General features: G+C 34.7%; 1 protein-coding gene across 1 annotated transcript; it reads left to right on the top strand.

The window, feature by feature from the left end:
- LOC134274730 (ketimine reductase mu-crystallin-like) lies at positions 1-8048 on the top strand. Its single transcript, XM_062756964.1, has 8 exons — positions 1-163; positions 4635-4779; positions 4978-5040; positions 6610-6711; positions 6794-6971; positions 7313-7434; positions 7636-7720; positions 7823-8048. The coding sequence occupies exons 1-8, from the start codon at positions 12-14 to the stop codon at positions 7882-7884; spliced, it is 909 nt and encodes a 302-aa protein (XP_062612948.1). The 5' UTR covers positions 1-11; the 3' UTR covers positions 7885-8048.
- The last annotated feature ends 7357 nt before the right edge of the window (positions 8049-15405 follow it).

Genomic DNA, 15405 nt, shown 5'->3' with positions numbered 1-15405 from the left:
TTAATTTCAAGATGGACATAAAGTTTATTCCAGCCGAAGATGTTAAGAAAGTGCTATGTTACAAAGATCTTATACCTCAGATGGAATCGGCGCTGAAGAAATTCTCCAGTAAATCCATTGAGCAACCAGTTAGATCGGTTGTCAAAGTGAAAGAAGTTAATGGGTAATTTTTTTTTTCTATGATTAAGCACGTCCAGGGGTAGTATAGTACCACTTGTGTGTTTTAATATTAAGGGTATTTTTAAACAGTGAATTTCTTTGATCTGGTAAAAGATCAACCAAAAAAAAAAAATACGATGAACCGAACTTGTAAATATTTTTAAAAATGATACCACCAACATATATTGACAGGTTCTCTGTTCTAAATATGGGGCACAGTTTCTGTGTTCTTAGGGTAATATTATATTTCTAGGCCTAATCCAGTAAGATTTGGCTATACATGTATCTGTTTTGCATAAAAAAATCATTGAGCGTAGCAAGTAACGGGGGGGGGGGCAAAGTAGCCCCCCTGTTGCTAGATAATATCAGCATGGAGGGCATGGTTTCTTTTCTCAAAGGGTAATATTATATTTTTGAATGTCTCTTATCCAATCAGATTTGACTGTTCTGCATAAAAATTTAATTTTGAAGACCCGTAGCAATGGGGGTGGGTACCTCAACCCTCCCCCCACAAAGAAACATAAATGTCCTGGAATTTGTGAGTCTTCCACCTTACAACAACAAGTGGGGGGTATCTAACGCCATCACTGCCTTATAGCACACAACTATGCATTTACGAGGGTTGTCCCATAAAATCGTGGACAAGTTGTCTAGTGTAAAAAATAAACATCACTGCGTTCTGAAATTTTCACTATTATTTAGTACATATTTTCGTAATATACACAGCAAATTTCAGGTAAATATATGCATAAATAATCAAATTATGAGATTTTATGCCATGTATTGTATCACCGTACGGCGCATGGATTATAACGTCAAAGTGTCTAAAACAGCGTCACCTTTTATCTTTGCTGAAAATGAAGTTGGATGAGTCCGACTTAAATTTAGGAATTTCTTTGATACACATTCTTCAGTTTCCATAAACAGCCGAAGAACCAATTGGCACCCTCGTGCGATCTTCTGAAGATTTATTAGTAAGTTACAGACAATATTCTCACCATCATTCAACTAATAGAAAATCTCATATCGGCGGTCTACTGTGACAGCGTCTTTTGCTATTACATTAGGAGTTTGTCCGTATGTTTTGTACTCCCCGGAGACTCGATCAAAAAAAACTTTGCTACGAAAACTCCTATTTCATTTGTATACTTAAGATATGGTGATATTTTTATAATCTTTTTTCTTCTATGGTCATTTCAAGTCTCTAAAGGTGTCATTACAACATCGAAATAAAACTGAACTGTTCTCCGGTGCGCCGTAACGTCATAAAACGTCGCCATTTTTCGTGCGTTGTGTTTACCACTTTCCCATTTCGAATGCTCGAGAAACTGCCAAAAATTAAGCAAATGCCTTAAAATTTCTACAAAAACTACAAAATTGATTGTGGAATTGAATTAGGATAATTTTAATCCAAATCTTATGTATTTAAAACTTTTATTTTGAATTCAAACTTGTGTATTATTTAATAAAACCTTGGTTTTTTGACCGTGCGCCGTAGGGCAATACCTCGTGCACATTCAAGCATAATAAAATCTTTATTTTTGCCTATATTTTATCAAAAAATTATCATGCACTTAAATATGATAAATAAACATTTACTGAAATTTTCAGCTTAGTGCGCCCATTAGTTTTCGAGAAAAACGCTTTGTCCACGATTTTATGGGACAACCCTCGTATTATGTCAATTTATCATTACGTGATGTGAACATATCTTTACGTTATGTCCATTTTTTATGAGATGTTGTAAATATATCTTAACATCATGTCAAAGCTGCATTACATGAAGTAAATACATCCTTTCATTATGTCAGCACTTCATAACTTGAAGTAAAAAATTCATTACGTGAAGTGATAATGTGTTTACATTGTGTTAAAACTTTATTGCATGAAATGAATTTTTCTTTATATCATTTTATTTCTTTAATATGTGAGGTCAAAATTGCATTACGTCAAGTAAATTGTGTCTTATAATTAAACTTATCATTACATGAAGTCAAAAGCCCATTCCTTTTTGAGAGTGTATATTTCTATTATATCAAAGCATTATTACGTGATATGGATTTATCTTTATTTTACGGCGAGGGCATCATGATGTGAGGTGAACACATCTTACCTTTATGTCAGTGGTTTATTACGTGGTGTAAAAAGTGTATAACATTTAATGTGAACATATCTTTATATTATATCAATACTTTATTACATTATGTCAAAACTCCATTCCGTGATGTGGATATATAATAACGTGATGTCAACTTTTTCTTATGTGATCTAAAAAATTAAAAATATCTTTATATTGTGTTAACTCTTTATCATGTTGATTCCAAAAGTTCATTACCTGATGTTAAAAAAAATTACATTATCTCAAAGCTGTATATCTAGTATATAATTAATGTTGACGACCGTGTTTTAATGACTGTTAAGAAGGGGGGGGGGGTCCTGATTGATTAGGACAAATTACAGGCACATACATGTAATATCAACCCCCTCTTTTCCCAGACATAACTTTACTATAGAAAATGTAATGTTCATTGAAACTGTACAGCCCCCCACCCCCACTTTTTGTTGAAGTATAATCCACTAAGGGTAATTTAATATATCTGGAAAAAAATAGGACTGATCGAAGTTGGACACCTCTCCCCGAAATAGGATTTTCGGGCTTGGACTTTTTTTTTCTTGGCTTGTCAAGTTTTTCAGGTAAATGATTTCTTTCTGGCTGACCTCCTCTTTCAAAAAAAGATGCTACGTCATTGGAGTTAGTAATTTTTTTAATCATTCCCAGGCCAGAATTCTATTACAAAAATCTACCAGTCGCTCATCTAAATCAATTGAATATGCCTTAGTAAGCATGCATGGGCACATATCAGTGGCAGATATGGGAATCTTGAACAAGGAAGGGGACGGTATATGGTTGGAGACCAAGGGCGGAAAGCGGAGAAGCTCTCAGGCTTTATAGTTTTATAGAAAAAAGTTTTCAACTTAATTCAGCTAAGCTTATTGTGAAATTAATGCAATGTCCTTCAAAGTTTAAGACTTTTATTGAAAAAAAAAATTCAAAATAAAAAGAAAAAAATGATTACTGCACGACTCATAATATTTGATTTATTTAATTATGAGATTAGAGTAAACACCATTGAATTTCGACGTGACTTTAATTCACAGTCGCAGTGTTAAAGCTTTGCACTTTTCAAGATTGTCAATCGTTTGTCGTAAAGTTTTCATTTAAAGATGTCATTCCCAAATTGCTGAGAATCTCTTCTACGACAGTTTTCTTTCCCGCCATTTTTAGTGCTTGCGGAATGCGGAAATACGTTATGCTCATATAAAGGCCGAGGATACCCGTGTTCGTATAACGTAATAGTGAATTGAAATAATGTAGAAGAGTGCGCACAGTATGGCATGAACTTTTCACATCAGTTAATAAAAACTAAGATCTCATGAAAAGTAAACATAACGAAATGCAAGTTGACGAAATATAATTGTAGTGTGGGTTAATGTCATAAAGAGTTGACATAATGCAATGGAAGGTTGACATAATGCAATAGAAGTGTGGGTTAATGTCATAAAGAGTTGACATAATGTAATGGAAGGTTGACACAATGCAATAGTATTGTGGGTTAATGTCATAAAGAGTTGACAGAATGTAATGGAAGGTTGACACAATGCAAAAGTAGTGTGAATAAATGTCATAAAGAGTTGACTTAATGTAATGAAAGATTGACACAATGCAATAATAAGTGGTGTGGGTTAATGTCATAAAGAGTTGACATAATGTAATGGAAGATTGACACAATGCAAAAGTAGTGTGAGTAAATGTCATAAAGAGTTGACATTATGTAATGGAAGATTTACAAAATGCAATAGCAGTGTGGGTTAATGTCATAAAGAGTTGACATAATGTAATGGAAGGTTGACGCAATGCAATTGTTGTGTGAGTAAATGTCATAATGAGTTGACATAATGTAATGGAAGGTTGACGCAATGCAATTGTTTTGATCTCTATAAGGCAGTGACGGCGTTCCATAAATACCCCCTGGGGGTAGGATGGGACCACTTGTAATAATTGATGATTCTTATATGTTGTGTAATTGTGTTTGTGCCAATAAATGTTTGTATTTGTATATATGTAAACTTTTCATCTATAAACTGCATGCTTTTCTCTAGCCCAAATAGTGACAAGGTGAATGATATGGCCAATGGGCCTTTAATTTGTCTTTAAGTGGAAAAAGGATCTGTAAAAATACTCTTATCTTCTACCGTTTATCCTAGCATTATATTTATAGATACATATACTAGTATTTGTATAAGTGCAATATGGAGGCTTATCCAAAAAAAATCCAGCATGAAATTTAGGTAAACTAAAATGTTTTCCATAATTATAAATATTCATACAAGTCATTTTTTACCAAATAATATAGCAATTTCATTTTGTTCAAATGAATGACAAAATGCAATTTATTCTTGGAATGACCTTGTAGGTTTTTGGGAGTGATGCCAGCTTATAGTCCAGATGATGAAGCTTTGGCTGTTAAATTGGTCACCTTTTTCCCACAGAATATTGGAGTACCAACTCATAATGCCATCATACCTGTGTTCAATGCAAAGACAGGAATTCCAGAAATAGTTAAGCGATAAGGAAGCTTCATGGACCTACTGTAAATGTGGCATCAATGATGAAGGAGGATGAAGTTTTTGTCATTAATTACTATTCAGAAAATATTCATAAATATTCATTTAAAAAGCAACTTCAATGTACATGTATAGAAAAATCTGTGTTATTTTCTTCATCTTTGCAAATTTTATCTTTTACAAAAAAAATAGATAATGGATGGTGAAGTGATTACTACAATGAGAACAGCTGCTGTCTCAGCAATAGCTACAAAGGTAATATGTTTTTCTAAAAAATAATCTGATTTATACATGTCTATCACATAAATATTGCAATTAACCTAAATGCTTGTCTCTCTGCTAGCTCTGTGCATTCTAGACAGTTTTAAAGAGCTGTTCTATTTCATATAGAACATTAATTTTAAATAAATTTTACTTTAATGCTTCAAAGGATTATTGAAGATATACACTAGATATGAAATGGCTGGCTTTGACATTGGCACAATTCGTTTTCTTTTTTTCTATATAGCTGATTTGTTTTTAGCTCACCTGAGCCGAAGGCTCAAGTGAGCTTTTCTGATCACATTTTGTCCGTCGTCCGTCCGTCTGTCCGTCTGTAAACTTTTCACATTTTCGACTTCTTCTCAAGAACCACTGGGCCAATTTTGACCAAACTTGGTACAAAGCATCCTTGGGTAAAGGGGAATTCAAATTTAAAAAATGAAGGGACATATCCCCTCGCAAGGGGAGATAATCAAGAAAAGACAAAAATAGGGTGGGGTCATTAAAAAATCTTCTTCTCAAGAACCACTGGGCCAGTAAAGCTGAAACTTATGTGGAAGCATCCTGGGGTAGTGTAGATTCTAAATTGTTCAAATCATGACCCCCAGGGGAAGGGCGGGGCCACAATGGGAAATCAAATTTTTATATAGAAATATATAGGAAAAATCTTTGAAAATCTTCTTCTCAAGAACCACTGGGCCAGAAAAGCTGAAACTTATGTGGAAGCATCCTGGTATAGTGTAGATTCTAAATTGTTCAAATCATGACCCCCGGGGGAAGGGTGGGGCCACAATGGGGAATCAAAGTTTTATATAGAAATATATAGGAAAAATCTTTGAAAATCTTCTTCTCAAGAACTAAAGGGCAAGAAAAGCTGAAACTTATGTGGAAGCATCCTGGTATAGTGTAGATTCTAAATTGTTCAAATCATGACCCCCAGGGGAAGGGCGGGGCCACAATGGGGTATCAAAGTTTTACATAGAAATATATAGGAAAAATCTTTGAAAACCTTCTTCTCAAGAACCACTGGTCCAGAAAATCAGAAACATATCTGGAAGCATCCTGGTATAATGTAGATTCTAAATTGTTCAAATAATGACACCCGGGGGAAGGGCGGGGCCACAATGGAGAATCAAAGTTTTATATAGAAATATATAGGAAAAATCTTTGAAAATTTTCTTCACAAGAACCACTGGGCCAGAAAATGTGAAGCTTATGTGGAAGCATTCTGGGGTAGTGTAAATTCTAAATTGTAGGAATCATGACCCCCGGGGGAAGGGCGGGGCCATTATAGGGAATCAAAGTTTTACATAGAAATATATAGGAAAAATCTTTGAAAATCTTCTTCTCAGGAACCACTGGTCCAAAAAAGCTGAAACATATGTGCCCATGGAAGGATCATGGGGTAGTGTAGATTTCAAAATGTCTAAATTATGATCAGTGGGGTAGGGTGGGGATGCATTATGTATAACAAGGGTGAAATCTGGTAAAGAACAGAATGGTCAAAGCTTCTCGGGTGAGCGATGTGGCCCATGGGCCTCTTGTTTAAAATTATTTTTACAGCACCTTTGTGCACCAAATCCGAAGGTTCTTGCTGTTTTAGGATCTGGAATTCAAGCTCGCTCTCACATTCAGGCTCTGTCCTCCATTTTTTCATTCCAAAAGGTTGGTTGAAACTTAAAAATTGGCAAAAAATTATGAGAATTTTTCTTTCCAAGACTGTGATTCAGTATTTCTTTGTATATAGATAAATATCTGGAGTAGAACCAAGAGGAATGCCGCAGCCCTGGCTGGGGAGGTGGGTGGAAATGCATGTGATTCTGCACAAGAAGCTGTCAGGGATGCAGACGTCATCATCACAGTAACATCATCAGCAACACCCATACTGAAGAAGGAATGGGTAAAACCGGGTGGACATATCAATGGCAATTATGTTTTTGACATTTCTCAGAGAAATTATTCTGTCAGTTAAAAAAGTAATCACATTTGGAAGGCTTTAAAGCTAAGAATGAACCTTAGAGGATTCACTATGTGTGCTTATTTTTGCATATTTGTAATGCAATTCAAACTTTCTTTATAGATCAAGAACTGTTTTAGCAATAAATAATTAATGCTATTACTTATTTCAATATCATATCTATAAATTCAAAAGTACTATTACATGTATTTGTACAAATATTTTTAAAGTACATGTACAGTGCACACATTAATTTATGCGGAAAATCCTTAATCACACATTATCCTAAATTTCCTTTTTACTTTTCAGCTCTGGGTGCCTGTCGCCCAGACTGGCAGGAAATTGACCCCGATCTGGTGAGGGCCAGTGTTCTCTATGTAGACAGTCGGGAGGCTGCTCAGAAGGAAAGCGGGGACGTTATTCTCTCAAAGGTCAATTTTCAATGATAAATGTTTCAAAATCATTCTATCTTTAATTCTTATTTACAGAACATTTCTTAATGATATTAATGATTGTGCTGTATCGTCATATTACCTGACAGACAAGAAAATACAGCTGTAGTGAAAAACTATTCTTGAAAAAATCCATATTTGGAAAATTTCTTCTAGCTTGTGGGTGCTTTTACATTTTAGGCAGATATTTTCAGTGAGCTTGGAGAAATGCTATTGGGATTGAAAGAAGCTAAAGTCAAGGAAACAACATTGTTTAAATCCCTGGGTTTGTTCTCTTTTTATCAATTTTCTTCCACTTAGCAATGCATAATGATTATTAATACACGAGCAACAGATTATAACCTAAATTCTTATTATTTATTATCAGGACTTGCCATTGAAGATGTAATGTCTGCCAAACTGGTACAGGATCTGCTGACCAAGAAATGAGGTGCCACAAAGCATGCAAAAGGACAAAAGAGATTCATAATATCTGTAGTGTTCACAAATTGTTTTGTATTTATATCTTCATCAATCAAAAAAATTTAACATTGAATATTCCAGACAGTCAGTTACTGTTATATTAATGATACTCAGAAAATGTAATGATTGTCGGGGGGGGGGGGGGGGGGGGGGGAGAGAATGTGTGTCTGCCCAAAATAGATGAAATGTATTTGTTTTAAAATATGCCATATTCATTGTTCAGTATTTTAATTTTTCTACTATGATTTACATTTTTGTAAAAGTCTTTCAATATTTACTGTTCCAATAAAAATATGGATCCCGGTGTCTCAGCATATACATACATTATTCTGTTTAAAAAACTGGAATGCAAGGAAACTTTAAAAAAAAAAAAATCATCTCACATCTAGTGTGTGTAGAGGCTGTTTCAAAGCAACAGGTGTGTTACCCAAATATGTCATTTTCCTCAAAACATGTTTATAGTATGTTTATCTTCTCGTATTCACCAAAACTACAATCATTAAACAAATATTTGTTTAACACTAAAATTTTTTTTCCCTTATAGATATACATTTTACTAAACTTCACCAGCAACTTTAATACCTCACAGATAAAATTAATGTCCTATTAACACCTTTTTATACATGGAAGTTTTTTGTGAAGAATGTAAAAAAATATTTAAAGTATATACATTTATGAAATGACACAAGCTCTGAAACCATTGAATCAGCAAAACTAGTCCCCCTTCTGGCAAATGTTATCTGGTTCCCATTAAAAAATGCTAAAAAGATCAACGAAGAATGGATATAAAATGCAAAACTTGTTTGATAACTCATAAGATTAAACTCACAAACCAAAAATCAGTTCAATATCTAGAAGTAAAAAAAATGCTGTAAAACCCTTAAAAATTGAAAAAAGGTAATTCCACCAAAAATTGCTGAAGCCGGTATGAAATACATGGTCTCTAACCCTTTATATGATACACTCACTTACAAATAAGCAGCTCATTAGCTGCAAGAATTCAGTGGAGAAAAGTTTGGAAAATCAAGTTGGGACAGAAAGACAGATGGAGAGAAAGGATGAAACCTATGGTGCCCTGTAGTTTCACCGGTGGTGGATTAATGAATACACTATAATAATAAGAAACAGTGGGTTGGATGCCATTATTTATGGCATTTTGAGTAAAATATGAACGCTCATTCATATGTCATTCAAAAGTAATCACCAAAGTTAAATTTTCTGAATATTAGGTCAAACACGTTGGTCAAGCGGTAAAAAATCAGCATGATGGGTAACATCTTGTCACAGGCAATATACCTGTGCTATATGAAAGCACTATCTTTTCTCTTCCCAATCAAAAGTTATAAATTTGAGAAGTATGTTTAACTTCAAGGTCAAAGGCACAGGGTGAAAAGCATAATATATTTAGAATTTATTAGATATTTATACATGTGTGATATTAGTACATTGTACTTCTAAATTTAGAACAGTTCTCAGTTAACCTTGGACTTACAGTAAGGTGTGGCATTCTCGACGTTACATAATTAGCGTCTGAAAAATACGTGTACAGGTTTCATTCACTGTTGAAATATACAATGGACAGAAATTCAGGCGAATGTCAGCGAGTGTAGAAAATATCCAATAAAATGTCTCGTACGGCAAAGAGGTGGGGCTTAAGTCGTCTCATCGTTGTCAACAAAAAATTGAAGTTCCTGATGTTATTAATTTTTTTATCCAATGAGAATCTATTCGCCATTTGACAGACGCTAACCACGTAGCTCCGAGAATGCCACGCTTTACTGAAAGGCCAGCGTCAACTGAGCATTGTACTAAAGCACTATCTTTTCTCTTTCAAAAGTAATGAACAATTTAAAGTAAACAATTTTGAAAAATAGGTCAAACTTCAAGGTCACGGAGTCAAAATTCACAGTACACGTACATGTGAAATATAAAAGCCCTATGTCTTTTCATTCAAAAGTTATGACCAAGGTTAAAGTTTTGGTGACAGACCGACAGAATGTCCTCTCGCTTTCGCGAAAGCGGGGGGCAAAATCTTTGACGGTCACAATACGATATTTACTACGTCATCTTCATGAATTCGCTACTGAACACTTGTTCCTTGAATTCTGTCACTCCTTTTAAACAGTTTTTGATCGACAGAAGGTTAAAATCAGATGCATTTATGAAAAAAGTAATAAATGCATTTACTGTCCTTTATTAAATTACATAATAAAAGAATATATGTAGCCTTAGGAGACTAGGTCTTCCAAGAAACAGAATTTCGATGGACTCTTATTGTGCTCCTTTATAAGTCTGATTTTTGTATTCCTATGTAGTGAATATTTGATATATCCCAGTGAACTTGAAATTAAAGAAACCACTGAGTCTGCCTAATTTGTTCAATATTTGTATGCATTGGCGTCGGAAGCAAATTGAAAGTGGGGGGGCTAAGTGAAAAAAAAATATACCTTCTCAAAAAAACCTAACAAGCAAAAAAAAAAAAAAAAAAAAAGGAAATGTCTATTTCCCAAACACAAAAATCCGGGGGGGGGGGGGGGGGGGGGGGGGTAGGTTCGAACTCCAGTACCAAAATTTTCTTCCAACACCACCACTTTCCCCATTGTTAACCTATACTAAGACGTATCTGTGCAAAGTGGGGGGCTAAACCTACGAAGATATGTTCAATGTCTATACTAAGTATATATTTGGAAAAAAAAGTGGGGGGCTAAGCCCCCCCCCCCTAGCCCCCCCCCCCCGGTTCCGACGCCTATGGTATGCTTCACTGACTATGGAAAAAAGGGCCAACTAACAACTAGATCATATTACAAACGAGATGACTTCAGCTTTTGTGATATCTCACCACACCTGGATATGGTCCCGTCGTATTGGATACTAATGAGCATGCTCTGAGAACGATCTCTTTTGAATTCAAGGCAGGCTACTGACATCGAATTGATATTGCAGGGATTTTAGCAATCTTGTTTAAAGTCATCAATTCGTAATATTTACGATCGTAATAATGACCTTATTATAGACTGTTAGGCTATATTACCTATCATTGATTCGTATTCTGGCTGTCTTGTTTCATACCAAATTACCAATTGTTAAGCCTTTAGTTTTATGCTGAATTTGACTACGGGGTGTTCCAACTACATGCTAAGTACATAAGGCTCATGGCACCGGGTGTTTACTCCTCCAAGGTACCTGATCCCATCTCTGGAGTTTCAGGGGTCCGCTTTTTATGCACCTTATGCATTTGTATTAGTAATAGTTTATTTTAGATCGATCACCGTTCGCTATCTTTACCACCTTCTTCAATCAATGTATTTTTATTTTGGTAAAATTACTGTATTGTACATATGTATACTTTTATTATAATTCAATATTACGTCAACGACTCATTTAATCATTAGAATTATTAGTAAATCATTGAATCAAATTAACGTTTAAGAAAATCCCCAAGTTGCATTTTTGATATTGTATCATAATGTGATGATTACAAAGTTAACCATACGAGGGCTGTTCAATAAATAATGTCCTCGGTGCTCGGAAAGAAACAAAAAACGGTTTTCAATGATTTAGTCTTAATTATTTAACTTAAATACACGTACTAGTATTCTCTTTTAGTTAAAATACACGTCCGTAACATTTTTATCCAATGTCTGATTGTTTTTAGAACTCAATTTTGAGAATAGCCCTTCGTATACTGGAGTATGACAAATCCTATGATTTCATGGACTTGTTTCTTCTTTCTGAAAAGTGTTTTTTTCAAGTTTGGAAAATGAAACATGTCAGAGGGTGAAAGATCTAGCGAATATTGTTGGTGTAACAAAATATTAACTTTCTGTTTATCCCCAAAACTCCCCTACTCTTCAGGGCGTGTGGATTTGGAAGCTGTCATGAAGACATTCAATGTTGTGGATTCCTGACTCTAGTTCTTTTCTTTCATAAACCTATCGATTTTTTGGCAAAATTTTGCTTTCTAGACTCCACCAGGAATTGAACTGCCTCCCTGAATACGAATTTGAACAACAAGACCACTAAATTATGTAAGACAAGCTTATTCAGAGAATTTGTGTCCCCCGCTTAAGGAGAAAGTAAAACATGCGCAGCTCGGGGGGAAGGAGGGGGGAGAGTTGGATCCCCCTCACTGAATTTGTAGAATTATTAAATGTATACATGCATGTATACTGAAGCAAATAAAATATACCATTATGGATATAAAGATTTAATTGCTTATTCTTTATTATGTGTATAGCTGCAGAACTGTAGCTCTCCGAAAAAATATATATTGATAGACCGGTCCATCAATAATTTTTTTTTCGGAGAGCTACAGATCTGCAGCTATTATGTGTACAGAAGATTCTTTTTATTTGGAATATTTATCACACTGTGATGATGATTTTATGAGTTTGTACAAGCCAGACCTCGTAAATTTTTCATTTCGCGTGCTGAATACTATTATTTAGTAAAAAAAAAAAAGTATTTCAAAATAAAAAAAAAATTTGTCCGTCCGGGACTTGAACTCAGGACCTCTCACACTGGAAGCGAGAAACATACCACTAGACCACTGACACGCTTTACATAAAGTGAAGCATATGCAGTATATATTCATGTTCGGTATTGTCAAAATTTTACACAATCCATGATGTTTGATTTATTTAGCCTTTTTTAAACAGTTCTAATAGATGTAATAAGAACATAAAGTCCGCCGAGAAGCTGTTTTATACGCAATAACTCTCCTCATGCCCCTGTGCTAAAAATAGCGACATGTAATACTATAAATACTAATAAACAAACGGGGCGGGGCACCTTGAGAGGGGTGAGAGAGGTCCAAGGGAGTTTTGGTATAAAATTACATTGAATAAGCTCAAAATCTTCTTGAAATATCGCCCGGAAATGATAGTGTTACACACAGACAGAATGTGTAAATTTACGACCTTGACCTTTGACCTTTTGACCTCAAAATCAATAGGGGTCTTTATTAGGCCACAGGGAGTTGTTATGAAAAATTTCATTGCAATAGCTCAAATGGTTCTAGAAATATCGTGCGGAAACGAAAGTATTATAACAGACAGAATTTGCTTATTTATGACCTTGTCACCTTGACCTCTGACCTTTTGACCTCAAAATCAATAGGGTTCTTTTTTTAGTCCATAGGGAGTTGCTATGCTAAATTTCATTGCAAAAGCTCAAAGGGTTCTCGAGATATCGTGTGGAAACGAAAGCGTTACAGACAGACAGAAAGACGGACGGACGGACAAACCCAAATTAATATCCCCCACTTTTCAAGCGGGGGACAAAAATGGCATATAAATCTGTCTTTGTGCTTATGCAATTCTTTGCTCTTCTCAGACCTTAGCTGTTTTGTCAAGTACATCTTGTACTTGACACTTGTAAATTTTGTTTTCAGGCTTTTAAGCAATGTATTCAAGTTTCATTATCGTTTGAATTTCAGACAAATGTGGATAACTACAATTTCTGATTTTTTACAATATTTGTATAGATATTTCATACTCTTTCATTTTCAAAAGACAGGGTGACCTTTGAGTACTTGGCTTTTTTACTGTCAAACTTTTCTTTTAAATTGTGTAAAATACCCCCAAAGTGATGTCTATCAAATGCTATTTGTCTTAAAGTCAACACGCTAATTCAGAGAATTTGTGTCCCCCGCTTAAGGAGAAAGTAAAACATGCGCAGTTCGGGGGGAGAGTTGGATCCCCCTCACTGAATTTGTAGAATTATTAAATGTATACATGCATGTATACTGAAGCAAATAAAATATACCATTATGGATATAAAGATTTAATTGCTTAATCTTTATTATGTGTACAGAAGATTCTTTTTATATGGAATATTTATCACACTGTAATGATGATTTTATGAGTTTGTACAAGCCAGACCTCGTAAATTTTTCATTTCGCGTGCTGAATACTATTATTTAGTAAAAAAAAAAAAAAAAAGTATTTTAAAAAAAAAAAGTTATCCGTCCGGGACTTGAACTCGGGACCTCTCACATTGGAAGCGACAAACATACCACTAAACCACGGAATCGCTTTACATGGAGTCAAGTATATGCAGAAGTGAAGTCACATACATGTATATATTCATGTTCGGTATTGTCAAAATTTTACACAATCCATGGTGTTTGATTTATTTAGCCTTTATTAAACAGTTCTAATAGATGTAATAAGAACATAAAGTCCGCCGAGAAGCTCAGTGAAAGATCTCAACCCCCCTTCTATTTGTTTAAAATTCATTGCCTATGAATCAAATTCTTTTGATATGATATGTTTAGACACAAAATGACTTATATATACCGGTAATAATTTTGATTAACTGGACCGGGCGAAATGCATGAAACCCGAAGAACAAAATAACAAACAAATAAAAGTAACACTCTCAAATATTTCTTATGAAAAAATAATAAAAATTAAAAAATAACAAGTTCTTTAAACGAGCAAAATCCAAATCATGACAAGGCCAATAATCTTTTACATGTATTCTCTGACGGATTTTTCTGAGTTTTATACGCAATAACTCTCCTCATGCCCCTGTGCTAAAAATAGCGACATGTAATACTTACTATAAATACTAATAAAACAAACGGGGCGGGGCACTTTGAGAGGGGTGAGAGAGGTCCTAGGGAGTTTTGGTATAAAATTACATTAAATAAGCTCAAAATCTTCTTGAAATATCGCCTGGAAATGATAGTGTTACACACAGACAGAATGTGCTTATTTATGACCTTGAACTTTGACCTTTTGACCTCAAAATCAATAGGGTTCTTCTTTAGTCCATAGGGAGTTGCTACGTAAAATTCCATTGCAATAGCTCGAATGGTTCTAGAGATATCATGTGGAAACAAAAGTTTTATAACAGACAGAATTTGCTTATTTATGACCTTGACCTTTGACCTTTTGACCTCAAAATCAATAGGGTTCTTCTTTAGTCCATAGGGAGTTGCTATGCAAAATTTCATTGCAAAAGCTCAAAGGGTTCTCGAGATATCTTGTGGAAACGAAAGCGTTAGGGACAGACAGAAAGACGGACGGACGGACGGACAAACCCAAATTAATATCCCCCACTTTTCAAGCGGGGGACAAAATGAAGTGAAATTAAACGCTTCATTAAAGCTGCTGTAAAACTTGGTAGAAATCCCAAAGGAATATTCCCTGAAATATGTGATATTTACAGCCTCCAATGTCTGTTCTAAAGACAAATGAGCAGGTGGATTTCAATGAGGCCTAGAAAAAAAATATGTTTGTTTCCGCTTTCGGGCTGAAAAAATATAGGGTTGGTAGGCAGGCAATTTTTTTTTAAATTTTTTTTTTTTTTTTTGCTTCATTAATCAAAACGTGTATAGTAGTAACATTAATGAGTAATGACAAAAGAAATGGTGTTTTCAAGCATTTCTGTGAGTTAAAACTTATAATAGAAAGGTGATCCAAACTTCTTTCTGTCTTGAAAAGCTTGCAAATTTGGAGACTATAATTCCCAGGGTGAAAT

This window comes from Saccostrea cucullata, unplaced genomic scaffold (assembly GCF_032062105.1).
Source record: "Saccostrea cucullata isolate Sc308-1 unplaced genomic scaffold, CSIRO_AGI_Scuc_v1 ctg823, whole genome shotgun sequence".
NCBI lineage: Eukaryota > Metazoa > Mollusca > Bivalvia > Ostreida > Ostreidae > Saccostrea > Saccostrea cuccullata.
This window is presented reverse-complemented; position numbering and strand designations above follow the sequence as displayed.